Raw genomic sequence first — 26,365 nt, 5'->3', positions numbered from 1 at the left:
TTTTATACTACAAATCATATAAAAGTCGTGAACCCCTTCGTCAGCTTGCTTTGTTTTGTTTTGTTTTATTCCCTTAGCAACAAGCACTATCATTTGAGCAGATCTGCAGATCCGCTGTTTGGCCGCTGCTCTGTAGAGCAACTTGTTTGTTTGCCTGCTTATCTGCGGATAAGCTCGTTGTTGCCCGTAGATCTAACGATCTGCTCGTTTAACTCCTGTCGCTCCTCCCTCCTTGAGAACGCAATCGAAGGCTACACACCTTGCGCTCAAAAGGACTTGATGCGCCTATTTGATCTTCAGTCGCTTCACCTTCTCTTATCGGAAAAAAGGAACAACAAAAGAACAACCAAAGTCTCCTCCATACAAAGGAGGTGAGATAGAGGGAGCAGCACCCTCGTCCTAACAAGTATAGTTGTTGATCGAGTTAGTGTTATTGAACCTATCGATTATATAACATTTGTTCAACTAAGCTACTATGTTATTGTTGTTGGAGCAGGAGTCACTTAGTACCATATTTGTTTAGCTTACATTCTCATTCATAACCTAAGTGACTCCCTTACACATGTATTGTATTGCTTTTGGTGAGATAGTATGGGTGACGTCCCATATTCTCTCACTTAGGCAAGGGTTAGCTTCCCTTAAGGAAGCGATTTATACTACTAAGTGTTCGGGAGTCTGGACCCAACCTCCCTCTCTTAGCACGGAAGCTACAAACATTTAAGCTTTACCGCTCGTTCGTTTTGCTCACTCACTCTATCAGTCGCTTTGTTCTCTCAGTTGTATTCTTTCTTTAACGATCGTTTCGCTCCCTTACTCAGAGATTAACTAAAAGAGTAAGACAACAATATAAGAAAACAACAACATTGTTAGCTTTATTGAGTTGATCGGTCGCTTCACTCCTTTACTCTTAGCTTTCATTGTTTTGTTGATCGGTCGTTGTGCTCCCTAACTTTGTTAGTTGTTTGATTGCTAACAAAAACAACAAGCAACAAAGGGGTTGATTTATTAACCCCGAAGCAATGAGCTAGCTGTGGAGGGTTTGATTTATTAATCCCGAAGCCGAAGCATCCTATCCCTTTGTTAATCGCTGACTCAGGGATCACACCTTCGTCAGCTTGCTAGTTGTATTGGTTTATCAATAAAGGATTGGTGATATCCAATCCTCTGTTGGTTTTGGCCACCAACCTAAAACAAAAGTTTGGTCGCTTCACTCCCTAACTGATTGGTTTTTTATCCAAGGAAAGAAAAGAAAAGAAAAGAAAAGACATCGATCGCTTCACTCCCGAGCAACTTTAATTTTTATTCAAGGGTAAAAACAAAAGAAAAGATTGGTCACTTTGCTCCCTTACTTTGAGGTTGTTTTTTGGCTTGAGTTTATCATCTTAGATAAGCACTGAAATTCACATGATTTCAATAGTGAATCCTGGAATGAGGATGTGTGCATTGCTACTAGGTTTCAATCAACCCCGCTAAACATCTACTGGCATACTAGGTATTACATCTATGTCCATACATAACTATTGAGAACTTCAGAACGAGAAGGCAATGCCTGACTCAAGAAAATCGTTGGGATGCCTAGCCCACGAAAAGTATAGTCAGTTGTGTACGGTGGTCTATCCCCTATAGCCATGCATAAATAATTGATAAGCGAGATCGACATTGGCTCCATACTCTGTCTATGGACTGTGGTGGCTTTAGTTGTACATTTCATGAGTAAAACAACAACAACGTGGAGAACACTAAATTAGGTTTCTTTTGGGTAATTCTTTTAAGGTATTCCCCAAAAAGGTGCAAGTTAGGTTTCTTTGAGGGCATTCCCTCAAAAGGGGTGCGTAAGGGCTCGATGTTGGGCATTCCCCTTTCGGGAATTACCAACAAAGTTGCACTATAAAAAAATTCTCAAACTTTTTGTAGCTTACACTTCGGTGCCTCGCTTCAACTTCAAATCCCAGGCCTTGGGACTGAGTATTTTTGTTGACTGAGCAACGTGGGTCCTCCCCCCGAACCCCCCACATGCTTGGCTGCGCCTCCGCTCCTGCTTTCTCGGGGGTACAACAGGTGTCTCGGCTCCGCAGTCGCCCTTTCGATCCAGTCTCTAGGGATACTGGTTCTTGGGCTCCAGGAGGCAACAAGCAACAAGTAGCGAAATATTTGGTAGTGTATATGATAAAATGCCCCTTTTTAGTTTTGGTCATCATGACTTTTATATGATATGTAGTATAGAAAAAAGGGGGGTGTAAATTTTGTATGTGTCATGTTTAAAATAATAAGGGGTATAAAATTTTATCTATAGTATATGATAATTTTTAAATTGTCTATCCTCTAAATATTGAGGCTCACTTTTGATGTTTTGGAAATGTAAATATTACATCTCTAACATTTTACTGAAATGAAAATATTACATCTCTATAAATTTCATAAAATATAGATTTTTTATAAAAATATTTTTATTTCAGTAAAATGTTAGATATGTAAGTCTTAATTTAGATTTGAATCAAACTCAAATCTAATTATAATATTCAAGACATATTTATTAAATCTGATCTGAATTTGAATTTCTAAATCAAAATTCAAATTGATAAAACTTTAGAAATTGAAATTGAAATTTAATAAGTCTCTAAATTGAAGTGTACACTTAATTCGAGTCCTCACTAATATTGAAACTCAAATTAAATTATATTCTAAATTCAGCTTAAATTTAGGTTAAATCCGATTAAAAATCAAAACTTTGATTCAGAATAAATTTTCAACTTGAAATTTATTCTAAATCCTAATAAATGCTTGAATTATAATTTAATTTTCATCTTAATTTTAAATAATATTTTATCTTTAATTCAATGTTATTTCTTATAAAATATCCAAAATTTATGGGTTTTAGAAATATGCCAGTGTGACTAGGTCTATGATGCTAGGGTGGTTTCTCAGAGTAAAAAAAATCAAACTTGGGGGTTGGAAAACCTGGGTATAGTGTCCTCGCATCCTAGTGTCCTTGTGACATAAGACCTCACAAGTCACAAGCTTACCTAGCCGAGGAAGCAGATCAGGTCATACTGAAGGTGAGCGTTTTTTGTCATGCCGACATCATGGCCATCCGATTTGCATTTTAAAAAGATCAAAAGTCAACCAAACCACGTGGCATTCATCCAAAATGCAAACAGACGGCCACGATGTCGGCATGAGCAAAAACGCTCATGTTCAGCATGACCTGATCTACTTCCCCTAGCCGACCCGTAACCCGACCCATATACAAAGCCCCTCCTGCCTCTCTCTTTGATTATTGAGAAGCGCATCGAAGCCGTCGATCTCTCCCACTATTTTGGACGCCCTCTCTCCGACTCTCTGCGATCTCACGCAGGTTAGTAGACTCGGCGATTTCCTTCTCTCATATTTTCTCTCCTTTCTAGAATTCTCGATTCGATTCCTCTTCTTCAGTGTTGGTTCGATCGATCAGAACGAGATCGCGTTGTTTTTTTCTTTAAATTTTGCGGTAGTTTTCCTTTCCTTCGTTTATTTTTTCCTTCCCTTTTCTCTGTTTTTTTCTGATAATTTTTGTTGCAGAATCTGATTTCTGAGACAATTTTTCGGTATTTGTCTTGTGGATATCGATCTGATTGCGCGTAGATGTTTTTTTTCTAGGTTCTTTTTCGTGGTGCCATTTGGGTTTATTTTACTTGGTGTTTGTTAAGGTTTTTGAGGGTGTTTGGTGCTCTTGTTAAATTGGGGTGTGGTTGTATTCTATCATTGAGATTCCCCTTTGTTTGCTTCTTGTTTTCTTTTGTTGCTTGTTGTGTTTTGGTGGCGATTTTGATTGGTGATTCGATCTTCATTTTGTTTGAATTTCGCATGTTTTTTTTTTGCAGTGTAATGTCCTAAAGATGGGGGTTTCTGTGTTTGGATTGGTAAATCGGAAGTATAGTTTGGTTAATGAGTGAAAAGTAAGAGTGTACGACATAAGTTCATGATTTTTGTTTGGGAGTTTGTTAGTAAATTGGTATCAGAATCTGGAAAGTGAAAAAATGCAATTCTTATTGAAAATTTGAAACCATCTTGGGGAAAAACCCATCCTAACGGACGAATCATATCGTTCGTTATCTATAGGCGTTAGGCGTGGAACCTCCTTTATTGAAAATGAAGTCCAACCAGTTACTGGTTTTCAATCCTATTACTATATCTGGTTTCCAGGATTGGGGAAACGCATGTTTGGAGGGAGAGGCCTGAGTTTTGGCCTAATTAGTGTAATGAAAATTTGTACATATACCTTTTGACCTTTTGTATATGTTTTCACCTCAATAAAAAGGAGGGGGCCTTAATCCTCCCAGCGCTCTTATTGAAAAAAAAAAAAACCAGTTACTGTTTTTGAACACAGCAAGTGTGGCCTGCCAAAACTAGGCTGCTTTCCACAGAAGACAAACACCCCCTAATGGATTGAGTGGAAGACCTTCTCAAAAAACCAAAAAAGAAAGAGGTATCAAAGAACTGCAAAATAATATGTACGGGTTTGGTTCAGTTCTAGTTTCATAAAAACATTTGTATGCATCTATGGATTTTTTTTTCTCCTTGACAGCAAGCTAGGGTATAGGAACCACATGATTTGGATAAAAAACTCAAGGTGATTTGAAATTGAAATCTGGTGAATCTGGACTATACTGTTTTTTTGAAAAGATCTTTTTAAAACAAAGTTTCATGTTTTAATACTTTTTATCTAGAAAATGGAGTTTTTCCTTTTATTTTTGTTTGAAAGTTTTTTATTAAGTAGTTAAAATTAAGAGTTTTACTACTTATAAGTTGTCCTTCTAGACGGGAAAACTCTGATTAAAGTTCTTTTCCTATCAAGCTTTGAGTTTTTTTCTCCTGTTTTTCATATGTTCTGTAAGACAAAAAAAGCTGTTAAACGAAGCTTGTTTTACCCCTGTTCTTTCTCTGACTTTTGATTTTTAACCATTTTGGTATTTTGTTTCTTTTCCTTAGTCCAAGGGCATCAGATGAGTAGGATTCACAGTTGAAGTGTTTGGAAAAGATATATGAGTTAGTGTATTTAACACATTGAAAAGGAAAATTGAATTTGATGAACTCCGGTGGTGTTGACTTATAGTTATCTTTATTTAAATTCAATGCATGAATATCATGCATATTATCATTGGAAAAGTAACTGAATTATGATTGGTGAATTAAGCTTTAGGAACATGCTTCCCAGTGCTTGCTTTGTAACAACAACAAACAACAACAACTACGCCTTCATCCCAAAACAATTGGGGTCAGCGATATGAACCAAAAAAGAAATTCATTTTGGGTCTTCCACATGAATCCTTTTCCTCCAATCATTTCTATCCAACGCCATGTCCTCGGTGAGGTTCAAAGCATTCATATCCTTTCCTATCATCTCCATCCAAGTCTTCCTAGGCCTACCCCGACCTCTTTTAACTAATATATTTTCCCATTTCTCCAACCTTCTAACTGGAGCATCATTAGGCCTTCGCCGAATATGTCCAAACCACCGTAAACGATTCTCTCGCATCTTATTTTCAATGGGTGCAACACCTACCTTCTTACGTACCATTCATATCCTTTCCTATCATCTCCATCCAAGTGCTTGCTTTGTAATATAACTAAATTAATGCCGGCGAACTAATGCCACTACCTTATTGAACTGAAGCCTCATAGTATTCTCCCTGAGATCAACTTATTTATATAACTTTAACATATTGTTGACATTTGAAATAAACTCTATTTTGTCATACAACTTTCATCTTGGTAATGCAACATGAACTATTTATGCAAAAGAATGTTCAGCGTAAATTTGTGAAGATGTTAAATTGCAAGGTTATTGTGCTTGATGTGATTTATATTTATTCATTTTGATTGACTTAAATCACTTGAAATTTCCATGGTGCAGGTGAATTTTTTAGAAGTTTTTGCTGTCACCTGCTTGGAGTTGGTTTTCCATTGCAATGTGAGCATTTTTTTACTATTACTGTTAGTTATTTTGGTTGTTGAATATTCTGCTTTTTTTGATATCAATAACTTTTTGAGTTCTTTGCAAGCATTCATTGGAATGCTACTTTGTAGTTGTTGCAAGAGAAGTGAGGCTGTCTTGATGCTTATGGAATTAGTGTACATTTTCATTAGGATTTTGAGAAAGGAAAATTCTTCACTTTCTCAAGGTGTTACAAACATGAGAAAGTGTAGCTCAGGAAAGTCCATCCATTTGAAACTTGAGAAAGTCACGGGTGAGACCCCATGCCTGACTTTCCCAGAGAATACGAGTCTGAGCTCACTTTAAGGGCACACTTGCTTTGGCCACAGGTTGCAAAATTAAGAAAGTTGTGCCCCTGAGAATGTGCATCACATGATTAATATTATGCATAGCTTTCTCGTATCTACAAAATTCGGTTGTAATACTCAAGTCCCACTTGTGATTCATAATCTCATGTTTACAAAAGTAAGAAGTGTTAGATCTTGAGATATCACCAAAACCGATCTCCAAGAGGAAGAAGAAAACGCAGAGTTGTTGGGACTGAATAGATCACGTCTTTCTCAATACATGCGTGACCTATCTTTTCTCATTTATACATAAGATACAATGATTTTCATGGACATAACCGTCCTATAACAAAAACAATATTACAAGTATACCCCAATAAACACGTCAATCACATAATACACGATTTGGGTCTAGATCAGATCCAAACTGATCCAACCCATTATCACGACACTTAATAGCCTCCCTCAAATTGTACATGGTCCTGTACCATGGACAACTTGGCCTTTAAAAACCAAAATCTGTTCTTCGTCAGCCTCTTTGTAAATAAATCTGCCACTTGGTTTTCTGTAGAAACGAAGTGAGGCTTGATCTCTTTGTCTTCAACCTTTTGTCGGATGAAATGCTAATCTATCTCAATATGCTTCGTCCTATTGTGATAAATAGGATTGAAAGATATTTTGATGGCACTTTGATTGTTACATAATAAGGTAGATTTCGAGATTGGTTCCCCCAACTCATTCAACAAATGCCTTGTCCAAGTAACTTCAGCAGTTGCTTCTGCCATTGATAGATATTTAGCTTCGGTACTTGATCTGGCTATTGCCTTTTGTTTTCTACTGCTCCACGACACCAAGTTTTTCCCAAGAAAGGTGCAATATTCCGAAACCGATATTCTTTCATCGGGGTCTCCTGCCCAATCCGCATCACTGTAGACCGTGCTGTCATGCATACTTTTACTTTTTCAAATTTTCTTATATACGAGCCAATCTCCAATTGTACCTTTCAAATACCTTAATACTCTCTTGACTACATCCATGTGTCCTGTTTGCGGCTCATGCATGAACTGTGACACTTGATTGACTGAGTAAACAATGTCGGGGCGAGTAAAGGTAAGATATTGAAGCATACCAACTATACTTCGATATCTTATAGGATATGTGTAGGGATCTCTATCTTGTGAACTGATCTTTTGATGTAGGACACTTGGTGTAGACAAAGGTTTGCAATCTTTCATACCAAATTTCTTCAACAAATCCAATGTATACTTGTGTTGTGTTAGGGGTCAAGCAATCGCTCTTCATGTCTACTTCGACTCCAAGGAAATATCGCAAATCTCCAAGGTCTTTCATCTTAAATATCTGACTTAAGAGTCTCTTTATTTCTTCAATGTGATTTATTGAGTTCCCTGTGACAATAATATTATCGACATACATCAACAACAGGGTAATTGTACCTTCACTTTTGAAGATGAATAATGAATGATCCAAGGGAGATCGATAGAACCCATGTTCTTGTATTTCAGGGAGAAACTTTTAAAACACGAGCGTGAGGCTTGTTTCAAACCATAGATGACTCTTCTTAATCTGCATACATGTGTTCCTTGGTCTCCCTCAGCATATCTAGGGGGCTGCTCCATGTAAACTTCTTCCTTTAAATGTTCATGAAGGAATGCGTTCTTGACATCCAACTGACTCAATGTCCATTTATGTTCAATGACTAAAGATAATATAATTCTCATTGTTCCCATCTTGACCACGTGACTGAAGGTTTCATCATAGTCCTGACCATATTCCTAAGTGAACTCCTTTGCAATGAGTCTGGCCTTGTATCGTTCTATGGTGCCATTGGGTTTGTACTTAATTTTGTAAACTCACTTGGAATCAACATTTTTATCTGCGGGTCTAGGGACGATTTCCCATGTCCGACATTCATGTAGCGCTTCCACTTCTTCATTCATGGCCTCAGTCCATTTATTTGATTTCACAGCTTGATGAAACCCCACGGGTTCATCATGCTTATCAACCTGAGATAAAAATTGCTGAAGATCCATAGAAAATTTGTTATAGCTGACCCACCTGTCAATAGGATGTTTGATTCTACCTGAACTCCTCGCATTGCCTACAGTCACATGATTATTTGGTTTTATGTGCGGGACAAGAGGAGGGCCTTTTTCTTTTCGCACATAAACATACCCTTTGAATTTATCAATATGAGGAGGTTGCGGGTCTACACCTTCTTCAACATGTGAAGCTCCACCTTCTTGAATGTCGGGTTGAGATAAACGTGCTTGGCCTGAATCAATGTCATCCTGATCAATAGACTGTGTCTCCTGAGTGTACTGAGATGAGCAATCACCATGAACACTTGCAAATAGATCTGCATTCAGCCACAGATGATAAACTTCTGCTCTGGGGATTCTTTGGCAGGTATTGAAAAATACATCGCCAAAATCGTTCTCATCAAACACAACATTTATTGAAATTTTAATGCGTCTAGTGACAGGATCATAACATCGATACCCTTTATAATCATCTGCATATCCCACAAACCTGCACTTGGAAGCCTTTGGCTGAAATTTATTCTTGAGGGAATCGTCTATATGAACATAAGTGCATCCAAAAATACGCAGAGCATTGTAATCAGGCTGAATACCAAAAAGAGAGAATTATGGGGAATTGTTTTGTGAAAGTGTCATGGGCAGACGATTTATAATATAAACTGCTGAATGAAATGCTTCTGTCCACAGGTTAATGGGGAGATTGCTGTCATGCATCATACTCATAGCCGTTTCAACAATGTCTATGCTTTCTCTCAGCAATCCCATTTTGTTGAGGCGTATTTGGACAAGACACTTTACGCTTTATTTCATTACTTTGGAGAAAATCAATAAAGTCCTTTGATGTGTACTCACCACCTCCATCACATTGAAAATGCAAAATATTGGTAGAAAAATAGTTTTGGACAAAAGCATGGAAGTTGCGGAATCGGTGAAAGGTTTCAGACTTGTGTTTCATAAAGAATATCCAAGTGTAACGAGAATAACTGTAAATGAAAATAAGATGATATTTGCTGCCAGAAGTAGAACAAACGGATGCAAAACCCCAAACACCTGAATAAACAATTTCAAAAGGCCTTGAAGCTCTTTTATTGATAAAATCAAAAGGAAGTACATGACTTTTACATATTTGACAACTTGGGCACTTTTTGTCATTTCCCTCTAGAGTCAAACTTGACTTAGGAATTAATTTACTTAAGACAAGTTTCTCAAGAAAAGAGTGACTACAATGACCAAGTTGACCATGCCAAAGACTTGGCTTATTACATTTAGAAAGACTAAAAATAGACTCAGGACATGACGAAGATGACTTAGACCGAAAAGACTTAGACTCCAATGAAGGCTTTAAGGCAGAACTTGTACGCGCAAGTGGATCTTCCTTGAAGATGTACATGTTTTCTTGTCGCTCCCCTTCAACGAATGTCTCTTTCGCTTAAAGATCCTTGACAAACATAGAATAGGGAGTGAATTCAACATAAGAATGTGTATCATCAACAAGTTTAGATACAGAAATAATATTCTTTTTGATATTAGGGACATGGATGACACTTGACAAATTGAGAGATGATTTTGACAAAAGAATGATTGCATTTCCAACATGAGAGATATGATGGTGAGATCCATCTCCAGTAATGATACTATTTTTACCAAAGTAAGCTACTGAGCTTGAGAGCTTACCAACATCCCCTGTAACATGGGTTGCTGCCCCTTAGTCAACGTACCATAATCCTTGATCATTCTGTTTCAAGTGCAGCCCATACAATGCAGCCAACAAAAGTTGTTTTACATCCTCGTCAGTTTTAGTAGCATTATCTTTTTTCTTGATCTCAGTGTTTGAAAACTTTCCTTTACTTTGAGGATTAAACCAGCAGTTTGCCTTAATATATCCCTTCTTATTGCACAAATAACACGTTGGGACAACTATTTGATTTTGGTTCCTCGCATTGGAATTGAGTGGCATATTAGGTGTAGGAAAAAAACCTGGACCTGCATATCTGCTCCGACCCCTTCCTCCTCGAAAGTTATTTCTTTCACGACTGCAAGCAAAGGAAAACCCAACAGCTAAAACATCATGAGAATCAGGTTGAGCACCCGAATCTTCAGCAATGCCTTTTAATGACATCTCAGACTATAGAAGCTTTGCCCGTAGGTCCTCAAATGTGAGCTGTATAGGTAAACACAACAATGACGTCACCAATACGTGATAATATGGGCCCAAACCATTCAATGTCTGCTGCACCTTATCCTTGTCTTGCACTTCACATCCAATAATGACTAGTTGATCTGAAATGGACTTCACCTTATTCAAGTATTCCATGATAGACAGGTTGCCTTTTCTGAGGAGTTGAAATTCATGCTTGAAAAATAAAACTCTAGCTTCAGATATTTGAGAATAAGTCTGCGTCAATCTGTTCGACAATTCCATCGCTGTGCAGTCATCTGGAATGGCAATCAACAACTCCTGTGATAAGGTAGAAGTGATGTAGGCAATCAATGCTTGATCTTTCTTCATCCAATAAACATAATCTGAATTTTGAACAATCTTGGAAGATGCAGCCCCTTGCGCGTCCGCGTCCGTTTTCTCCTTTGCGATGAATTATGGTGGGACTGGAATTGATCCATCCAGATGACCAAAGAGATCTTGGCTCCTAATAAAAAGAACTATCTGTCTCTTCCAATTCAGGAAATTTAAATTATTCAATTTTTTAGAAACAAGCTGACTAAGGAAGTTTGATGACTGTCCAGATTGAGTTGAAGAGGAAAAGCAAGTGGCTGATCAAACACTGGCTTAATATGACTGTTCAAATTCAGTCTAAGAAGATAGTTAACCTGTCACAATGGATTCAGATCTGCAACTGCAATCAGTCTGTCCTTTTTTTTTGAGAATGGAATCAGATCACGTGATTATCTGGTTATCACTTCAATGTGTATAAATCAAATCACTTCAATATGCAATGTTTGATCGATGTCAATAAACTTAAAGAAAAGGAATATTTGTAACCAAATCACGACAAGAATCGTATTTCAGATGAATCAAGGATCAAATTTCAGATGAGAACATGAGAAAACAGACCTTAAGAAAATCGTATTTCAGACATGAATACGATCATGATTTCAATACCAAGAAACAATTAAAAATCGTATTTCAGATGAAATACAAGAAAACAATGATTAGAAATCGTATTTCAGATGAAATACGAGAAAAATGATTTTAAGAGATACGATAGAGGTACGAGAGAACATATTTTAAGCAATACGATGGAATGCGAGAAAATAGATGTTGAGAAAATCATATTTCAGATGCGAATACGATCAAGATACCGAGAAACAATTAAGAATTGTGTTTCAGATGAGAATACGAGAAGATAAATTTCGAGAAAGAGAAGGAGAACTGAGAAATAATTAGAGAAGAAAATATTTCCTGATTGGAATCAAATATTAATCTCTATGGTCATACCTTTTGGAGACAATACCAAAGCCCTAGATCCAACCTTGCTTTGATACCATGTTAGATCTTGAGATATCACCAAAACCGATCTGCAAGAGGAAGAAGAAAACACAGAGTTGTTGAGGCTGAATAGGTCACGTCTTTCTCAATACATGAGTGATCTATCTTTTCTCATTTATACATAAGATACAATGATTTTCATTGACATAACAGTCCTACAACAAAAACAATATTACAAGTATACCCCAATAAACACGTCAATCACGCAATACACGATTTGGGTCTGGATCAGATCCAAACTGATCCAACCCATTATCACGACACTTAATAAGAAGTTCAACTTTATTAAGCCCATCAATATTTGGATCATCAGGATTTTGATTTGGGTCGCCGAATATTTTGATTTGGTACTTGAAATTCGGATACGATACATGAATTTCAAATGTAGATCTGGTCGTCCAAATTTTTTGGATCTGATTTCTGTTAGATTGACCACACATGTGGTTGTTTGATTCTGGATCACACCTATCCATTTATGTTTGAGATGTAAATCAAATCATATCCATCTATAGTTGAAATCAATTTGTATCTGATTATTAACTGGATGTCATGGTTTTTTCAAATATCAGACCTTTATCGGTCCCTTTGACAACCCTAGCTATTTGTACATCTCAAAACCTGATCCACGTTCTCTTGACACATGATTTCTAGGTGTATTAGTTGGATCCACTTACAAATCAACACAATTCAAGTCCATTTAAAATTTAAATAAGCTCGGTTTCATTTATTAATCAAAATCACATCAAATGAAATCGGATCCTGCAATTAGTCAGTTATTAATGTTACATGATATGCTATATCATATCATCATTTCCTCCATCTCAATTTCACCAATAGTCTTTGGTAGTTCCCCCATTATTGTTGCTTCGATTGAAGAATATCCATATGACTTTAAAATGTCTATATTGTCAAAGGCTCTTGTTTGTATACTTAGGCTAAATTTAGATCGTCCTGAAAATTGCCAAGAAAGGAAGATAGACATACATTAATAATCTATTAGTTAATGCATGATATACAAATGTGCTATACAAAAATGTGAAGTACAAATAATTGTTTAAAATGTGTGCATGAACAATTTCTACCTATACATGATCGTCAACTATAAAGATTTCATTATCATCCAATTTTTCTTTCTAAATAACCTCTTATGTCCACATGCTTTTTTCTATAACCCTTTATGTGATTCTTTAACATTTTCTTGATAAAATCATAATTTCAGTAGTATGCCTTCATTGGGGAATCTATTTTCTCATGTCACCCACTTCTTCACCTTGGATAGAATCTCTTTAATGCGTCAATAAAATGTGTATTTGCTCTCTCAGTCTATAGTCATCTCTTGTTGTTATGGTTGTTTATATCTTAAAAAAATTGTTATACAAATGTTAACAAAAATTTTGCGGTAAAAGAGATATGACTCACCTGGATTTCGCAAAACCCTTTCCAAATTTGTTTAAAAGATGTGGGATACTTGTTTCAAGCTTCAGCCATCCTCCACAAGAAGGTAAAGCAGAAGCAGTTTTTTCGATCTTCGAAGCGCGAAGCTCATCGTCGAGATAGTTCGGATTCAGGATTTGAACCCCTCGCAAAATGAAGTATGTAATAAAAATCAAACATGCATGAGTGTTTATGCAAAAAATAATAACAAAAAGAACAAAGACTAAAATAAAAGCATAAAAATATCAAAGAGATCTTGGAAAATCACCTTTTTCAGACTTTGGGGTCTACTAGTTCTTTTTGGATCGTCCTTGGTCTAGCAGTAACTTCGTGTGGTTACAATAGTTTTAGGGATAGAGTCAAGAGAGGGTTAGAGTGAAGGCATGGCTAGGGTAAGCATTTTCTTTAGGGCCAACAGTCAGACAAGGGATTTTCGGATCCTTATGACTAGGGGTCAACCCCTATTCATAAGAATCATGGATGTGATATGGATCAAGGGTTTTCTAGATTCGAACTCAACCCAAATAGATCCATGCTTATCCTAAAAGGGAGATAAGGCTCATCCATGAAGAGTCTTGCTTGAAAACTCACAAATAGAGTTTTGGTCTGATTGGGATACACCTCTTCTATGGCTTATCCTTATCCTCGATGGGACGAAGGACCAGGAAGATTATAGTCCTGCTAACGGACGACAAACCGCTTTGTTGTCCGACAGTTGGACAACACATTGTTTATCGTCCCGTGGATCGAACGACAAACTGGTTTGTCATCCCATGTCAGGACGACAATCTATATTGTTGTCCCATGGCAGGACAACAGACTAGTTTGCCATCCCATCGCAGGATTGCAAACAGGCTTGCCATCTCACAAATCCGACGCCAAAAGTCTTTGCTGTCAAAAGAAAAAGGGGGCATCGTTTTTTTTTATATAACTATGGTTTTTCTTTTTGAAGTCTTCACCTGCAAGCATATTTTCCAAAAGATGTCAGTATTTGGGCATTGTAAAAAACTTGGGTATCTACAGGTGCCCTTCTTTGCTCCTCTTTGTCATTAATCGAATGTGATTCGATTTATGACAAAGAAATAGACACCCTCAGATGGGATCAACCATTTTTTTAGGCAACTAAGTCACCGAGACCGTTTTGGTCTCATCAAACGAGGTCAGACAAGTTTTGAAAATAACTGGGTTTTCGAGATTATTTTATGTCTCGCCGAACGAGGTCGGGCTAATTTTTTAAAAGAAACTAGGTTGTTGAGACCGTTTGGGTCTCGCCAAGCGAGGTCATGCCAGTTTTGAAAAGGAACTGGGTTGCCGAGACCGTTTGGGTCTCCAAGCGAGGTCAGGTCAATTTTGAAAAGGAACTGGGTTGTCGAGACCGTTTGGGTCTCACCAAGTGTTGTCGGTCCAATTTTTAAAAGGAACTAGGTTGCTGAGGTCGTTTGGGTCTCACCGAACGAGGTCGGGCCAATTTTGAAAAGGTTACTGAGATAATCACGACAAATGGTTGTGCTTACAGACGGTCAGACAACAAAGATACTTTATCATCCCTCGGATGGACGACAAAGACACTTTGCCGTCTCTATGATGGACGACAAAGATCTTTGTCGTTCCTGTGGTGGACGACAAAGGGTCTTTGCCTTCCCTGCGATGGTCGGCAAACACACATTGTCGTCCCATGTGTAGACGACAAACAACACTATTGACTCATGCTTAACAGTGTAATGCAATGACCGGATCTGATAGCTCGACCCCATCATTATTGAGGAGCCAATATGAGTTCCCAAGAAGAACCTTATTGACCACATACATACCCTCCTAGTTTTGGGCGCCATTTTCCTAAAGGATGAATCCGTTTAATGACAAGTTCTCCGACCTTGAATGATCTTTTAATCACATGCTTTGCATGATGGTGCTCTATCCTTCTATAACTTTTCGTGCTCCGCCGCTAGAAGCCTCTTCTCATCTAGGAGGTCTAATTCTGCTAGACAGATTTCTTGTTGAGATTCTAAAGGCATTTCTAAGGTTGCTGCAATGTTTAGATATGATAATTGTACCTGTAGGGGTAGAACGACCCCAGTTTCATGTACCAACTCAAAATGAGTGACATTGGTAGGAGTTTGAATGGTTGTATTATAAGCCCATAGCGTATCATGGAATTTGTCATGCCAATCATGACCCTTGCTGATGATTCTTTCTATGATCCTAGTGATGGTTTTATTGGTTGCTTCCGCCTTTCTATTACCTTGGGGGTAATAGGGAGCAGAGAAATGCTGTGTTATTCCTAATTTCTTGCAGATCCTTTCCATTTTCTGGTTTTTGAAATGAGTTTCATTGTCACAAATAATGTCCTTGGGGATACCAAACCTACACACGATGTTTGTGCGGATGAAGGAAACTACATGCTGACCTTCGACATAGGCTAAGGAAATGGCCTCCAATCACTTGGTGAATTACTTGGTGGCTACTAAGATATGCCTATGATCGTTGGATGTTGAGGGGTTAATGGCTCGTATGACATCGAAGGCTCATATAGAGAATGGCCATGAGGAGACTACATAATGTAATGCTGAAGATGGTCCGCGAATTACTCGTCCATGAAGTTGACATGCCTTACACCTTTTGACATGTTGGTGACAGTCTATACCCATGGTTAGCCAATAGTACCTGGCTCTCAAAATCCTCTTAGCCATCATTTGAGCTCCAATATGTTCACACACACCCTCATGACACTCACTTAGGATTTGTTAGATTTCTTCTCTATCTACACACCTCAAGAGTTCTTGGGTAAACCTTCTCCTGAATAGCACCCCTCCTATGATGACAAGCTGGGATGCTCTCCTAAGGGTTTTCTTGTCTATAAGAGTTGCATTTTTAGGATACTCAGCCATTTTCAAGGAAGTTCTTGATATTACAATACTATGGTTTTCTTCTTCAGGTCCTACCCAGTTGACTTGCTCTACAGGGTTTTCAAATGCAGGCCTCCTAAATTTTCCTATAGTGACAGTTCTTTCTGGCAGGTTTGGGTTGATTGGGATATTGGAGGCTATACTAGCTTCAAATTGGTTACCATCCCTACCCAGTAGGAGAAAGTACACTAATCAAAGTTTCTAGAAAGGTTTAATGCTAGGTTGTTGTAGAGAACTAATCTTTCTTTCTTTGTTTTGTTAAAATACATGTAATCTATATATATATATATGTTTATATATATATATATATTTTGTCTAATATACCCAATAGGGGTATTTTAGTCATTTCACAAGTACCCGATAGGGGTACTTGTTATTTTCCTTTTATTTTTGTAATTGTTTTTGCACTTTTTTCTTTTCCTTTTTTGTTTTTTTGTTCACATTTGGGGCTCCACCATGGAGTCGATGGGGCCCCTCAACGGTCACATTTGTGACCGTTGGGGGCTCCCAACGACTCCATGGGGAGCCCCCTAGGTGGCTCTTCTTTTAAGGCCTTAAGGCCATCCCTCCTCTCCTTCTTTGTGTATATATAGGGGTGAACCCCTCTTGTATTTTTCACTCTTGAGAGCTCTCTCTCTCTTTTCAATAAGAGACATTTATATTTTTATGTTGTGTTGTCTCTTTGTGGGTTTGGGTGTTACCCCTTTTGTTTGTTCATTGGTGGATATTGCAAGTGCTTATCCCACTCTTTGGTTTTTCGCATATTTCATTACATGGTATCAGAGCCTTGTGTATGCTCTTCTTCTTAATATAGCTAGTTTAGTATATATATATTGTTGTTTTCTTTTCGTTTATCCTCTTGTGAGTGATTAAATGGAAGGGGAACAAAAGATTGATCTCTCCTTCAAGCTCAATGGCTCCAACTACATGATGTGGGCCGCCGCCATGGAGAACAACCTCAAAGGTAAGAAACTTTGGGGATACGTTATGAGCACCATTCCGGAACCACAACTCCAACTCACCAAGATGGATGGTGATCAAGAAAAAACTCTTGAAGGAAATGCCCGCATGAAGGCCATTGAAGATCACCAATCTAAAGTGGAAGATTGAGAAAGTAAGCATGCGAAGATTCTTGCTTGGTTCATGAACAATGTGAAACTCAAAATTTGCGCCAACATTGCTAAGTTTCGGATGGCTAATGAAGCATGGTTCTTTATGAAATGTATGTTTACTAAAAAAGACTTTGCTCGTCAATTCTTTCTCCAAGAAAAAATCGGGACTATCAAGCATGGAGAAATGAGTGTAAGGGATTACTTTAGCACTCTTGGACCCTTATGGGATGTTCTATCTTTACTAGAACCAAAGTGAGTTTCTAGTGTGGATGTGGAACTAAGAAGAGAACAAATGAAAAAAGAACACTTTTTCCAATTTCTACATGGGCTTAGGCCCGAATATGAACAAGTTAGATCTTCCCTTCTTCATAGATCTAAGCCTCTTCCCTTGGAAGATGCCATAGCCGAAATATGTCAAGAAGAAACTCGTCTTGGCATGATTAAAGGAGGAGATGATGTTTTGGCCGTATCTAAACCCGACAACCATGTGAAAGCATATAAGCCTCCACACTTTGGAAGGCAAAATAATTACAATGGCAACTATAGAAAAGCCATTTGCCAAGAACCGGGTCATATAAGACCTAATTGCCCTAAGTTGAATGAAGCACCTAAAAATAAGGTTGCCTCCGTTGAAGAAGCTACTCAAAAGAAAGAGGAAACTATCAAAGGGAAGAAATCTTTTTCTCTTGCTCAACTATCGGAAGCACTACAAACTCTACTCAAGATACCATCAACCTCGGGTGCCGCCATAGCTTCTTCCTCTCCTCCAGGTATGTCTTCTTGGATCCTTGACTCTGGAACTTCCTTTCATATGACCCCTCTTGAAAATGAGCTTTCCGATTTATGTAATAACTATAAAAACTCTTATGTTTCAACTGCCGATGGTACATCTTTACAAGTAAAAAGTTTTGGAACTTTAAATTTTTCCAAAGATTTTTTTGTGCCAAACGTGAGAGTGTTACCTCAACTTAATTTAAATCTCCTCTTTGTTGCTCAAATATGTGATCATGGATGTGAAATCTCCTTCTCAACTAAGGATTGCTCTATACAAGATCTCCAGTCCGGGAAGCAGATTGGGCAAGGCCATAGGAGGGGAGATCTCTATTACATGAGCAACTTGAAACTTCCCACTAACTCTTTTTGTAACCTTGTCCAAGATAAAAATATTGAAATTTGGCATCAAAGACTTGGACATCCAAGTTTCTCAAAAATGTACTCCTCTCCATTTGGAAAGAAATTTTGTAATGAGAAACATTTTGTTTGCAAGAGTTGTATTTTTGGCAAAATGAAATCCACTCCTTTTCCAAATCGAACTTTTGTGTCCAAACGACCTTTTGAGTTAGTCCATTCGGATGTTTGGGGTCCTTCCCCGGTCATGTCTAAAGGAGGATACTCCTGTTACGTTACTTTCATTGATGACTACACTAGGTATGTATGGATCTACTTTCTCAATTTAAAATCCGAAGTCTTTGACTTCTTCAAGAAATTTCATATGATAGTCAAAAATCAATTTTCAAGTAATATTTCTACTCTTAGATCCGATTCGGGTGGAGAATATCTATCAAATGAATTTCAAAATTATTTAGAAATAAATGGAATTTGTCATCAAAGATCGTGTCCTAGGACTCCTCAATAAAATGGTTTAGCCGAAAGAAAGCATAGACACATCATGGAAACACTAGGACACTCCTTATTTCCAAGGAAATTCCAAAGAGTTTTTGGGCCGAAGCCGCCTTAACCTCAACTTACTTGATAAATAGAATGATATCTTCATCCTTACAAAATACATCTCCATATGAAAAACTATTTGAAAGAACACCCGATTTCAATAGATTAAGAATTTTTGGGTGTAAATGTTTTGTCCTTACATATAAAAGAGACAAATTATCTCCTAAAGCTATTGAATGTGTTTTCCTAGGATATGGAGAAAATCAAAAGGGTTTTAGATGTTTTGACTTGAAAAATAACAAACTTTATGTATCCAAAGATGTAACCTTTTTGGAAAATGAAAATAATTTTATGAAAACTAAAGATATTGACGAAAGTGAATATGCTTTCTTATTTGATCTTTTCTCCCAAGAAGATGAGACTCCTCAAGAAGAGGAAATCTCTAATGAGTCGTTGAATGACCTAGAGGATATTCTTCTTGACAATGTTGAAGATGAAAGTGATAGACCAATCCAAACTTATGTTAGTGTAAAGAAACGACTTTGAATACATTAGGTTCAATAATGAACCAATACACATGCATATGAAGTGCGGATATACCCACTAAAGGGGAAAACACAAGCACATAATGTGTTACACATAAACCCACGAAAGGGGCAAAAATGCCTATAAGGCATAAGTTAACATTATTGAAGAGAAGAAGGGTGTAACACCCATTACAATGGAGCAAAAGCTCCTCCAAGGAGTAAATACAAAGGGGAAAGCCCCTATTTATGCACAAAGAAGAGAGAAAAAGGAGAGGCCAAAAGGAGCTCCCCATAGAGACGTTGGGAGCCCCCAACGGTCACATTTGTGACCGTTGGAGGCCCCAACGACTCTATGTGGGCCCCCCACTTGCGTGAAATAAAAAACGAAAAATATAAAAAATATAAAATGTAAACTAATTCTAAAAAATAAATAGATGTTTTCTAAAAACAACTATATAGCAAATATAAAATGACAGAAATACCCCTATCAAGTATTGCACACATATATGTATATATATATATATATATATACATATATGTGTACGAGTACACATATTTTAACACCCCCCCTCAAACTTTGCGGGGAAAAGACCCGAAAGTTTGGAAAAACAAAAGAAAGTCTTGAAAAGAAGTCCAATGCTTCAAAAGTCTTCAAGGGAAATCTCCATCTTTATGACATCTCAGCAAATGCTTTCAAATGTAAGTCTTAAAAAAAATGTCTTTATTGGCGATCATCCCCATAGTACCTCCACTGATCGAATCCATGATGTATCTAAGGCACCACATCTTAATGATCCTGTAGAGAAAGAACAAACCAAGAGAAGACTCAAAGTATACAAGACAAATAAAATATTCTAACCCAAGAACAACAACAATAATATATTGAAAAGCAAGAGTGGTTTTAAACATGATAGTAACAATTTTTCAAAACATTAGATAAGAGGTAGTGTTCCTTGAGAATGACAGTAAATCATGATTTACCAAAATGAAATATGTCTATCAAGAGACATTTCAAACAAATTCCAAAGAAGGATATCTAAGTGGAAGATCATAATTAATCATTTCAATACTATGTGAAAAAGTCTTCAAGAAAAGCAATGTATAATGTCTTCAAAGAGACAATGCATATGAAGCGCACCAACTTCCACAAATCGTTTTGCACAAGGGCCCAATAAGTACTCAAAGGAATTTATCAATACTTGGAAGTAATAAGTGTGTGAACAGGGAACACTCACAAGTGTACAAAGGCACAAAATTATGAAATTTGTATTTAAAATTAAAAAAAGTTTCATGCATTACAAATATCTTTAAGAACACAATGTTCACATAAGAACTAGTGGCTCCCTAAAAGGAACATACGAACGAAAGCAAAATTTGACACACAAATCAATAATAAGGAGGCATTTTAACACAAGATGATCTAATGATTTCTTTCACATCTTAGAGAGAAGAAATTCTAAACAAATGTCACATGTGATCTTGCTAAAAATGTCCTCCTAAGAGTCAAGAGTGAAATATATTTGAGTAGAAATCCTTACACATTGAGGAAATTCATACTCAAATATTTGCAAATACAAAAACTCATTAGGTGGCCGAAAAATCAAAAAGCACTTAATATATAGGTTAAATGCCAAAATATTAAATTGGTTTCCAAATGTGCATATCAATGATATGATTCACTGAAATATCTTAAAACACAAGTTATGAATGAAATGTTGCAAATTTCAACAATAGTTCATCCACTACAAGCAACTACCTCATTAGTCCTCAAAAAACCCATAAATCAAGTGTATAAGCTACTAGATCAAGAACATAAATATAATGCCATTAAAGGCCAAAGACACACAAAGGTGTGTAAAAGAATCTCTTGTCTACATGTAATAATATTTGAAATGAGTGCATCAACGACAAGAACAAGAGAATACACGCCAACATGGACAAAAAACATCTCTTGTCTACGTAAAAAGACACTAAAAAACAAGTATGTTTAGCTACTAGAACAAGAGTATCAAGCCAACCATGGGCTAAAACACAATACATCTCTTGTCTACATAAAATGACACTTGAAATGAGTGAAAGAAGCCAACCATGGGCATACATCTCAGCAACTAGAACAAAGACACAAATGCCAGCATGGACTAAAATCACACACCATGGTGTGAATCAACGTGCCTTGTCTACATATAATAACACTCAAGACAAATGTGTTCAGCTACTAGACCAAGAGAAACAAAGCCAACAAAGGGCTACCAACACACAAATGTGTAATAAAATTCTTGTCTACATATGATGACACTTAGATAAGAGTTATAAAAGGAGAAGACTTTTGAGGCAATAAAACTTGTAATGACAAACATATAAATAAAACCTTGAATTAATAGAACAATATTCTTCAAACGAATACCCACAACAATAACATTTTGGAATACTTGTGCACTAAAAACGCAAGACACAACCTTACAAGTGTGCAAATGCACCCATAAGTTATATAAACAATAAAAGAAGATGAGCTATAATCCCAAAACCTTGATTTAAATATACCTTAGAACATTTAAGATTTCAAACACCATATATCCATCACATTTATATATAAATAAGAGCATCCATAATATCAATGGCCAAAAAAGGAAAAACGAGTGACACTCATAATTAGAGATCATATAACAAATCATTTTAGAGTCCCAAGGTGCCCATAACTCACCTCAACAACCATCTTTAATATGGTAAGTGGACAATCTAAAATGACATAACACAAGGTGCCCATAACTCACCTCAACAACCATCTCTAATATAACAATAAGGCCATACAAAAAAGGATTGATGCATCATATAACTTGTGATGGATAAAAATAAATGCCATAAAAAAGCAATGAACACTTAGGGAAATCATTTTCCAAATATGTGATTTTACAAAGAGGGCCGATTCAAAGGTCCAACATAATTAATCACAACAATATGCCTTATAACAATAACATTGCATAAACACGAAATTATGTTCAATCATGATTAATTCCTTAAAAGGAAGTCATTATCAAAAGACTTAATAAACACAACATGAAATATTTAAGCAATGTCATGTGTGAGAATGGGTTTGGAATAATCCAAGGATCAAATCAAGCCTTTACAATTTGCAATTATATGCATACCAAGATGTAAAAATGGCAATAATCTTTAAATGAGCAAATTTTGGACGACATGTAACAAAATATTGCGGAAGCACTTACAATGATAAAAGAAACAATCTTACAAGTCTACTAAGGGACAAACACAAGCCCTAAAGAAGGCAATATAAATAATTCTTATTGAAAAGAGAGAGAGAGAGCTCTCAAGCATTCATAAAGATGGTGATATTTAAAAAGTCTCATAAAACAACCAATACATGGATTTGGTAATCATCATAGATAAATAAGTCAAGAATCGTGTTCTCTATTCTAAGGCTTTTGTAACTTTTTCTCTTACAAAGGGTGCTTTGACCCAGGATTGAACCATGTTTTGAGAATAATCACCCTCATTTCGGAAAATGTCTTCTTCGACTTATTGCGACTTTTTAATCCTGAAAAAATGGAGTCATCCTACTTTTTGGTTTGGCGACATGCATGTTGGGTGTTTGGAAATGGCTTTTCAAATGAAATTAATCAGGACAAGTGGCATGGAGGTGAATTCCAAAGTCCAGCTTTGTGGATGCCTGCCTTTTTATCATAAAGAAATAGGATAATATTACATTGCACTTTCATTTTTTATGTATGAAAACACTAGTATAACACTGTATTGCAATGGAATATCAATCTTGGTCTTTCATTATGCTCATAAGTAACAGTGCTCTCCATCTATTTTTATCTTCATAGGAAAGGAAGACTTGGACTCCTTTTTCCCTCATGTTATTTCTGTCATATATAATGTATTTCTTTTCCTTCTTTTGCTATAGTAACAGTTATCTTTTTGTGAAAGCAAGAAAAGTTAATTGCATAAATGAAGCTTGACTTATTTAAAACACCATGCTCTCTCCTACATTTATTTTCATGCTATGGTTTTCTATACTTTCTTGCATATTAATTTTGTTCTGTTAATTCCATGGATGTTGGAACATGGAGACCACTTTCAAATTGTTTTTCTATTTTATGGCTTTGAATTAGTCAGGCATATTTGCTGCCTCATAGTTTGAATATATGTTTCTGTTTGTTTTCACATGAATATAGGGCTGATGAGGAGCTTGTTGATCCAAAGAAATATCTTGAAGAAGCTTGCAAGCCAAAGTGCGTGAAATCTTTACTTGAGTATCAGGTAATTTGTTTTCACAAATTAAATTTTCAATATTTAATCTATGTCACAGGGGCATGCCATTTTGGTGGTGTTTCCCTGGTGACACGAGCGGACACGTTGAAATGGACACTGACACCTATGGACAATATTTTATAATATTTTAATATTTTTAATGTTTTAAGGTTTTATTTAAATAAAAAATGTATTTTTAACATTAAAATATCAAAAAAAATAATTTGTATTGATTAATAAAATAAAAAATTGTGTCCTCGTGTCCTATTTTCCAAAATATTTTTAAACTTGTGAGTTGAACCCTCATCATGCATCCTCGTGTCCTCTTGTGACAGTATTTAAAGAGAATCTGGTGAATCTTAAGTGCTTTTTGGGTGCTCTGCTGTCGAAGTGTCGATTCATTGTGCATCTAGATTCTATTGTAATAATTAGTTGCTTTGAAGGTTGAATTTGATTAGTGAAAGGGTTATTCTTGAAATCAAGTAAAAACTTTTGCTAGTGAATCATATAAGAAATAACCTTTTTTTTTTTTCAATGGCAAGTATTTGAATATGAAAGACAAGTACAAGATGCCTCATGGCACCTGGGAAGTCTTGAGTCTAATTTTAGCAGGAAGTCATGTTACCAATACCAACATAAGTGACAATCTAGCCATTCAATGGCTTATCCAGCCATGCCATGGAAGTGCAGGCCCATAGATTTTGTGGAGTGTGGGCACAGTCTTTTGGATTCATCTTTCTTGGATGTACCTGTTATTGCACACTAACCAGATATAACACCAGGTTGAGTATATCACCATCTCCAACCGTTAATCCATTCTTTCCTGTGTGCTTCTCTTGTGCGTTTCCTAGTCCCTTCTGAGCTATGTTTTCTACCCAGTGCTCTACTGTGGCTTTTATGCGAAGCCTTAGAAGGGCAATATCCACACTTCCCATTTCTGAAGTAGTGAGCAATCAGAGTGGGTGCTCATGTAAAAAGTTCTATATCAAATCCATAAGTTTCATCAGCTCCACAAGATGTTCATCGTTTAGCGGTTTGTCCTAATATTGGAATATTCCTTATAAGCTACCCTATCTTCAAACACAGATAGTGAAGCAAGTAAAGCTAGGGTTAGATTGTTTTTCTTCGATGTGCAGGGGTTAAGCTGGCACTTGTCTCTGTGGCCTTGACAAGATTTGCATATTCATTTGAGACTGAATTATGGTGATTTTTTTCTGCCAGATTTCTAAGGCACATTCTTCACCAACTCTACCTCTTTAGCTTATCCAATTTTACTGGATAGCGGGTTCAAATCATCTTGGTTATTGGATTCGAATCTCTTTCTATACCCTAACTTGGTTTTCAAGGAAAAATCTGTTTTGCAACATTTTTTTTAATGCAAAAATATTTTTCTTCATGTAATCATTCTTTTTTGCCATTTTTTGCTATGGTTTCAACTACTAATTTTGGGGCATCTTTTAGATGGCCAGACTATAAGTCAGTGGCTAATACAGTTCTTTCTCTTGTTCTTGCCTCGTTCTTCATTGAGGTAATGGATGGCTAATATGGTCTTTCTTTTCCTCACCTCATTGTATCTGCTCTCTTCGGAGCTTGTTGCTGTCTCGTCTTTGAATGCCTTTATATTATTAGAAAATAATGGGAGAGAAATATGTCTTTGATTTCAGGCATGCGTGAAGAGGATCCAAGGAGATGAAACAGGGCACAAGCATTGTACGGGGCAATACTTTGACTACTGGAGATGTGTCGACAAATGCGTAAGTCCATTTACTCATCATGAAATTCATATTTTTCTTCAGTGTTCAATTGTTCATGCATTTCTAATTTCTAAATACTCTGCAGGTTGCTCCAAAGCTCTTTAAGATGCTGAAATGATGCTTGTGGTTTCAGGGTCAGTATCGATTCATTTTCTGAATTTCTTGATTCGCGAACATATTACGCTGTTATAGTGGCTCATCATTTGCACAAATCCTTCACGACTGTATAGTCCTGCATGCTAATTAGAATCTGATGAAGCCAACACATTTTTGCTACATTGAGACATTTTTCACACTTTCTTATTTATGGTTCTCTTGGTGAACAAACAAATAAAAGTGAGTCTCTTCGTTCCATTTGGGCATCAAAAGTTTCTCAAACCTTTGTGTTTCTTTGGTCCTTACATTTTTGGCTTGCAATCTATCATTTTGCATTCAACCAGTTAAGGTTGTGTTGTGGCAATCTTTTGGGACGTGAGAGCGGTATGTTTTGAGTGTTGGGGAGCCATACCCTAAGTATAACTTGTTTTTTTTTTTGCATATTGGACCCTGCCTTAGGGACGATTTGCAAAATAGTCCCTGCCTTACGTCATTTTGCAAGTCTGTCCTTGCCTTTAATTAACCCTTGCAAATAAGTCCTTGAGGTTAGCAGCTGTTAGCTTTCCTGACCATTACTGTCAGAGGTAGATAAATTGATGGTTCTGCCCTTATAGGATCGATTTCCAAATTGTGAATAAGGTATGGACTAATTTGCAAAGAGTTAATACACTAACAACTATTTGATGAAGGGCATCTTGGTGACCATGGTCAAGCTAACAGCTGTTCACAGGGACCGGTTTGTAATAACGGTAAGAAATGAGAGGGCTGAT

At 36.8% G+C, this 26,365-nt stretch overlaps 1 protein-coding gene across 2 annotated transcripts; it reads left to right on the top strand.

The window, feature by feature from the left end:
- Positions 1-3,274: 3,274 nt before the first annotated feature.
- LOC149848609 (cytochrome b-c1 complex subunit 6-1, mitochondrial) lies at positions 3,275-25,867 on the top strand. 2 transcript variants are annotated; one of them, XM_090011901.1, is made up of 5 exons: positions 3,275-3,355; positions 5,894-5,950; positions 23,670-23,754; positions 25,410-25,499; positions 25,585-25,867. In XM_090011901.1, coding segments are annotated over exons 2-5 (210 nt in total). In that variant the 5' UTR covers positions 3,275-3,355; positions 5,894-5,948; the 3' UTR covers positions 25,618-25,867. The 2 variants fall into 2 exon arrangements, with proteins under 2 accessions (XP_089868027.1, XP_089868035.1); XM_090011909.1 differs by lacking the exon at positions 3,275-3,355 and adding an exon at positions 3,432-3,487.
- Positions 25,868-26,365: the final 498 nt, after the last annotated feature.

Source organism: Nuphar pumila, chromosome 1 (assembly GCF_984573655.1).
Source record: "Nuphar pumila chromosome 1, dmNupPumi1.hap1.1, whole genome shotgun sequence".
Classification (NCBI taxonomy): Eukaryota; Viridiplantae; Streptophyta; class Magnoliopsida; order Nymphaeales; family Nymphaeaceae; genus Nuphar; species Nuphar pumila.
The sequence above is the reverse complement of the archived record's forward strand: the minus strand, read 5'-3'. Positions and strand labels throughout refer to the sequence as shown.

Excerpts from the sequence above, each read along its gene's own strand:
- LOC149848609 (XM_090011901.1), top strand. Across the intron at positions 23,755-25,409 it reads AATCTTTACTTGAGTATCAG|GCATGCGTGAAGAGGATCCA; the intron begins GTAATTTGTTTT and ends CTTTGATTTCAG. Across the intron at positions 25,500-25,584 it reads GGAGATGTGTCGACAAATGC|GTTGCTCCAAAGCTCTTTAA; the intron begins GTAAGTCCATTT and ends AATACTCTGCAG.